General features: G+C 31.3%; 1 protein-coding gene across 1 annotated transcript in view; it reads left to right on the top strand.

The window, feature by feature from the left end:
- LOC133649997 (short transient receptor potential channel 4-like) overlaps window positions 1-7500 on the top strand; it is a 56055-nt gene that overhangs the window by 5126 nt on the left and 43429 nt on the right. Inside the window, exon 3 of the mRNA XM_062046714.1 lies at window positions 5369-5509. Coding sequence (XP_061902698.1) covers window positions 5369-5509 — 141 coding nt within the window. The remainder of the gene's footprint in view (window positions 1-5368; window positions 5510-7500) is intronic.

Below are 7500 nucleotides of genomic sequence, written 5' to 3'. Positions count from 1 at the left end.
GTCAAATATCAGTTGTATCAGCATCATGAGCACAACTAGAAAACTGTCCTGTTAATATCAACTATCGAGCACAACTGGAAAACTGTCCTTTTAATATCAACTATCTGAACAAAATACTTTTTGTTTTGCTGGATAATGTGATTTTTATGTTGTTTATGTCGCTGATCAATTTGAATGTATTATTTTTCGATATTTATTAACATTTCATAAATGTTATATTTCAGTATGAAATGGTTCAAGTGAGTTTAAATAATTATAATTTTTTTTTTTTCCCAGGCAATTTTCGTAGGGCAGTGAATCTTTTTGGCAGCGCACGATTCCATTCTTGGGGGTAACGAGTCCATTCAGAATGGATTTTCAATTCAAAACGATTCTTGATTCAAAATCGATCCTTTTTTTAACGATATTATGTAGTTCTTTAATTAACTACCTCTATAAAACAGATGAAAAGGGGTGTTACATTTCTATATTACTTCAAATAAAACTGGTTTTGTTTAATGAAACATTTAATGAAGTCAAATAGAAAAAAGGCAACAGGAGATGTAAGATAATTGATATAATATAATATAATAATAATTTTTATTGATTTTTTAAAACTGATTTTTGATTTATTAATTGATTCAGAATCGATTCAAAACAATTCTTGATTAAAAAATCTTTACTTTTTTTTAATAACAAAACTTCTCTTTTCTAAAGTAAATCGGGAAAGGATAGGACGGATTAAAAAAAAAAAAAAAAAAAAATATATATATATATATATATATATATATATATATATATATATATATATCCATCCATCCATTTTCTACCGCTTATTCCCTTTATATATTAATAATCATTTTTATACATTTTTTCAAACCGATTTTTGATTTTTGATCGATTCAGAATCGATTCTCGATTCTTGATTCCAAATTATACTTTTTTAGTAACAACACTTCTCTATTCTAAAGTAAATATGTACAGTGGATATAGATCATCTACATCAACTATATGATTTGACAAGACAAAAAAAATCATAAAAATAAATAAAAAATCAATGATTTTTTGGTTTGTTTGTTTTTGTTTTTTTTATCGATTAAGAATCGTTTCAAATCAAAATTGCTCTCTTGCATTTTTGGTTCCAAAGTGACTCCTGTGTGAAGCCAACATCACACAACTTTTTTTTTAAAGCGTGTTCTGGGGTCTTGACGGGGGAGGGTGCCCCCTCGTGGTTGTGCTAAAACATTACAAGTGTTCTCATCATCTGACCGCTACTTCTTATGTGCAACACACACGTCTTCCGCTAGGTGGCGCGTAGACAACTCATAGATCAGTTTGTACAAATAAATGAAGGAATTCATTTGATCAATTATATTTTAATTTAGGGGGGGGGGGGGGGGGGGGGCGTGAAAAAAATTAAGACCCCAAGGGGGGGCCGGACAAAAAATAATTGAGAAATACTTGATTAAATCAACTTTATTTGTCTTATATTACATTACATTTATTTTTTTGGTCTTTAATGGGCTTTGGGGCAGAAAGGATTGTGCCCCTCCAATCCTGCCTAGCAACAAGCTGCCTGATCAATCAATACTTTTTAAATAACAAAAATTATGTTTTTTAAAGTAAATCAAGAAAGGGCAGGACATATTTCAAAAAAAAAAAAAAAAAAATATATATATATATATATATATAAATATATATATATATTTAATATATATTGTTTTTTTTCCGTTTTTTGTTGTTGTTTTTTTTTAACTGATTTTTTATTTTTTGATCGATTCAGAATCGATTCTTGATTTAAAAGTAATACATTTTTAATAACAAAACATATTTTTTCTAAAGTAAATCGTGAAAGGACAGGACAGATTTTAGAAAATATATATAATAATAATTTTTATTTATTTTTTCAAATCGATGTTTGAATTTTGTATCGATTCAAAACGATTCTTGATTCAAAATCAATCCTTTTTTTTTTAATAACAAAACTATTTTCTGAAGTAAATCAGGAAAGGACAGGACAGATGAAAAATAATGATAATAATAATACATTTAAAAATATATAAATCATTATATATATTTTTTTTTTTAACCGATTTTTGATTTTTTTAATTGATTCGGAATCGATTCAAAATGATTCTTGATTCAAAATCAATACTTTTTTAATAACAAAACTTATCTTTTCTAAAGTAAATTGGGAAAGGACAGGATCAATTTAAAAAAAAAAAAAAAAAATATATATATATATATATATATATATATATATATATATATATATATATATATATATATATATATATATATATATATATATATATATATATATAATTTTTGTTGATTTTTTAAAACAATTTTTTTTTTTTTAAATTGATTTAGAATCGATTCTTGATTCAAAACGATTCTTGATTCAAAATCAATACTTTTTTTAATAACAAAACTTCTCTTTTCTAAAGTAAATTGGGAAAGGACAGGACCGATTAATAATAAAAAAAATAAATAAAATAAAATAAAAAAATAAAATAAATAAATAAATAAAAAAATTAAAATAAAATTAAATTAAAAAAAATAAATAAAAAATAAAAAATATATATAGTAATTTTTTAAAACAATTTTAGATTTTTTTAATCGATTCAGTACCGATTCAAAAACGATTCTTGATTCAAAATCACTACTTTTTTAATAACAAAACTTCTCTTTTCTCCATGATGTAAATAGAATAGAATAGAATAGAATAGAATGGACTTTATTGTCATTATATTTGCATATAACGAGATTAAGATTAAAAGTGTGTTCTGTGGTCTTGTCGGTGGAAGGCGCCCTCTAGTGGTTGTGCTGAAACATTACAAGTGTTACCATCTTCAGACCACTGTCTTTAATGGGCTTTGGGGCAGACGGGATTGTGCCCCTCCAATCCTGCCTAGCAACAAGCTGCCTGAGTGCATCAATCCATCAACAGCGTTCAAAAGTGTGCGCTTCCTTAGTTGTGTGATTAGTCGGTGGCTAAAAGTACATTTGATGAGAATTCTCCCCCGAGTGTCAGCGGGACTTACAATATTGCCTTTGGACTTTAAAAAGGCTCATCAATATTCCCGCAGAGTGGTACAAGTTGTTCCACTTTAAAAGTGCCACCGGCACTTTTTGTGTCTGTCATACTTTTTTATACTGTCATACTTTTTTATCAGAGAAAATGTTTCCACGCTAAAGTGGGTCATAAAGGGGTGGGGCTACTTTTTTTTCCCGAGCTGCAGATATTAAATGTGTTCCCGTGGCAACGGTCGGACAAAGAAATGTATTTTGGAACGATGACAAAAGCCGACCTGACCTTTGAGCCTCTTGTCAGTCGGCTCGACGTCGTTGGGATGCGAGGCGGAAGACGAGCTGCCTCCGTCTTACAAGGCCTGGGACAATTCATTAGGTACACACGTACGCTATGTGTACCTAATGAATTGTCCATGTCCCATGCTGTATAAACCTAGGGCTGTACAATTGTTAGCATGCTAATATTAACATTATTCTGCAGGTATATATACCTCATGTTTTGTTTCTTGAAAAATGATATCATTTAGCATGCTAATGTTAGTAAGCTAGCTTTTTTTTTTTCCAGCTAATTTTGTATGTATCCAAAGTTCTATTTTGCATGCTAATGTTAGCCTTTTGAACACATTTTTCCGGTACACAACTCGGATATATTTTCCTACTTAACAAATGATACCATTTAGCATGCTAATGTTCATGAGCTAGCTTTTTATTTATTTTTTGTATTTATTTATTTATTTATTTATTTTTTGCTTTTTAATTTTTTTAAATTTTTTTTTTAGCTAATTTTGTAGGTATCCACAGTTCTATTTTGCTACTTGATGCATGCTAGTGTTAGCCTTTTGAACACATTTTTCCGGTGCACAACTCGGATATATTTTCGTACTTGACAAATGATACCATTTAGCATGCTAATGTTCATGAGGTAGCATTTTATTTATTTTTTGTATTTATTTATTTATTTTTTGCTTTTTAATTTAAATTTTTTTTTTTTGTAGCTAATTTTGTAGGTATCCACAGTTCTATTTTGCTACTTGATGCATGCTAATGTTAGCCTTTTGAACACATTTTTCCGGTGCACAACTCGGATATATTTTCGTACTTGACAAATGATACCATTTAGCATGCTAATGTTCATGAGGTAGCATTTTATTTTATTTTATTTTTTAGCTAATTTTGTAGGTATCCACAGTTTTATTTTGCTACTTGATGCATGCTAATGTTAGCCTTTTGAACACATTTTTCCGGTATACAACTCAGATATATTTTCCTACTTGACAAATGATACCATTTAGCATGCTAATGTTCGAAAGCTAGCTTTTTTTTTTTTTTAGCAAATTTTGTAGGTATCCACAGTTCTATTTTGCTACTTGATGCATGCTAATGTTAGCCATTTGAACACATTTTTCCGGTACACAACTCGGATATTTTTCCGTACTTGACAAATGATACCATTTAGCATGCTAATGTTCATGAGCTAGCTTTTCTTTTCTTTTTTTTAGCAAATTTTGTAGGTATCCTCAGTTCTATTTTGCTATTTGATGCATGCTAGTGTTAGCCTTTGGAACACATTTTTCCGGTACACAACTCTGATATATTTTCGTACTTGTCAAATGATACCATTTAGCATGCTAATGTTCATGAGTTATTTTTATTTATTTTTTATTTATTTATTTATTTTAGCTAATTTTGTAGGTATCCACAGTTCTATTTTGCTACTTGATGCATGCTAATGTTAGCCTTTCAAACACATTTTTCCAGTACACAACTCTGATATTTTTCTGTACTTGACAAATGATACCATTTAGCATGCTAATGTTAGTAAGCTAGCTGTTTATTTTTTAGCTTTAGCCTTTTGAACACATTTTTCTGGTACACAACTCGGATATATTTTCCTACTTGACAAATGATACCATTTAGCATGCTAATGTTCGGAAGCTAGGCTTCTTTTTTTTTAGCTAATTTTGTAGGTATCCACAGTTCTTTTTTGCTACTTGATGCATGCTAATGTTAGCCTTTTGAACACATTTTTCCGGCACAACATTAGCATGCTAGATTTTGTAGGTAATTTAGCAGGTATACACCTCAGTGTCATATATTTTGGTATTTCACTAATGCTAACTGTAATCATGCTATTGTTAGCATAGTACTGTTAGCATGCTAGCTTTTTTTTTTTTTTTTAAACCTCATTTTGCTGATATTTTTTAATTATATTGTTTATTTATAATATATATTTTTGGCTTTTTTAGTATTCCCACTAAATTTCTACCACAACTACATTAAATGTTGTTACTTGATGCAAGCATGTGGTGTACCTAAAGAAGTGTGGAATAACCCCGCCCCTTTTCACTCCAAGGTCCCGCCCATCTTACTGGACAAGCAGTTCTCCGACTTTACCCCGGACATCACACCCATCATCCTGGCGGCGCACACCAACAACTACGAGATCATCAAGCTCCTGGTGCAGAAGGGCGTGTCCATGCCGCAGCCGCACGAGGTGAGCCCGCCACACCCCCCGACTCAATGTCCCCGATTACCCACCTGCGCCCAGTGCCAGCCACACTGCTTTAAATGGAACTTAGATATTGGCTTTCACTATGTAAACGCGCTTTGAGTCACTAGAGAAAAGCGCTTTAAAAGAGCTAGCATGCTAACGATAGCATGCTAACAGTTATCATTCGTCACTTGACAAAATATTTGACGCGGAGGTGCAAAATTAGCATAGAAAAGCTAGCATACTAAAGTTAGCATGCATCAAGTACCAAAATATGACTGAGGTGTAAACCAACAAAATTACCTTTAAAAGAGCCAGCATGCTAATAATAGCACGCTAACAGTTATCATTTGTCACTTGACAAAATATTTGACGCTGAGGTGTATGCCTTCAAAATTAGCTTTAAAATGCTAGGCTGCTAAAGTTAGCATGCATCAAGAACCAATATATGACTGAGGCGTATACCAACAAAATTAGCTTTAAAAGAGCTAGCATGCTAATGATAGCACGCTAACAGTTATCATTCGTCACTCGACAAAATATTTGACGCTGAGGTGCAAAATTAGCATAGAAAAGCTAGCATACTAACGTTAGCATGCATCAAGTACCAAAATTTGACTGAGGTGTATGCCTGCAAAATTAGCTTAAAATGCTAGCCTACTAATGTTAGCATGCCAACAGTTATCATTCCTCCCATATCAAAATATTTGACGTTGAAGTGTATGTCTGCAAAATTATCTTAAAAAAAGCTAGCATACTAACGTTAGCATTTATCAAGTACCAATATATGACTGAGGTGTAAACCAACAAAATTAGCATTAAAAAGCTAGCATGCTAATGATAGCATACTAACAGTTATCATTCATCACTTAACAAAATATTTGACACAGAGGTGTATACCTGCAAAATTAGCTTAAAAAAAGCTAGCATGCTAATGATAGCATGCTAACAGTTATCATTCGTCACTCGTCAAAATATTTGACGCTGAGGTGCAAAATTAGCCAAAAAAAGCTAGCATACTAACGTTAGCATGCATCAAGTACCAAAATATGACTGAGGCGTAAACCAACAAAATTAGCTTTAAAAGAGCCAGCATGCTAATAATAGCACGCTAACAGTTATCATTCGTCACTTGACAAAATATTTGACGCTGAGGTGTATGTCTTCAAAATTAGCTTACAAAAGCTAGCATACTAATGATAGCATGCTAACAGTTATCATTTGTTACTAAACAACATATTTGACGCTGAAGTGCAAAATTAGCATAGAAAAGCTAGCATACTAATGATAGCATGCGAAAAAAAATATTTTTTAGCATGCTAACAGTTATCATTCCTCCCATAACAAAATATTTGACACTGAGGTGCAAAATTAGCATAGAAAAGCTAGCATACTAAAGTTAGCATGCATCAAGTACAAAAATATGACTGAGGCGTAAACCAACAAAATTAGCTTTAAAAGAGCTAGCATACTAATGATAGCATGCTAACTTTTTAAATTATTTATTTATTTATTTATTTTTTTAGCATGCTAACAGTTATCATTCGTCACTTAACAAAATATTTGACGCGGCGGTAAAAAATTAGCATAGAAAAGCTAGCATACTAAAGTTAGCATGCATCAAGTACCAAAATATGACTGAGGTGTAAACCAACAAAATTAGCTTTAAAAGAGCCACCATGCTAATAATAGCACGCTAACAGTTATCATTCGTCACTTGACAAAATATTTGACGCTGAGGTGTGTGCCTGCAAAATTAGCTTACAAAAGCTAGCATACTAATGATAGCATGCTAACAGTTATCATTCGTCACTAAACAAAATATTTGACGCTGAGGTGCAAAATTAGCATTTTAGTTAGCATGCAACAAGTACCAAAATATGACTGAGGCGTAAACCAACAAAATTAGCTTTAAAAGAGCTAGCATACTAATGATAGCATGCTAATTTTTTTTTTTTTTTTTTTTTTTTAGCATGCTAACATTTTTTTTTTTT

This window comes from Entelurus aequoreus, linkage group LG05 (assembly GCF_033978785.1).
Source record: "Entelurus aequoreus isolate RoL-2023_Sb linkage group LG05, RoL_Eaeq_v1.1, whole genome shotgun sequence".
In the NCBI taxonomy this organism is placed as follows: domain Eukaryota; kingdom Metazoa; phylum Chordata; class Actinopteri; order Syngnathiformes; family Syngnathidae; genus Entelurus; species Entelurus aequoreus.
This window is presented reverse-complemented; position numbering and strand designations above follow the sequence as displayed.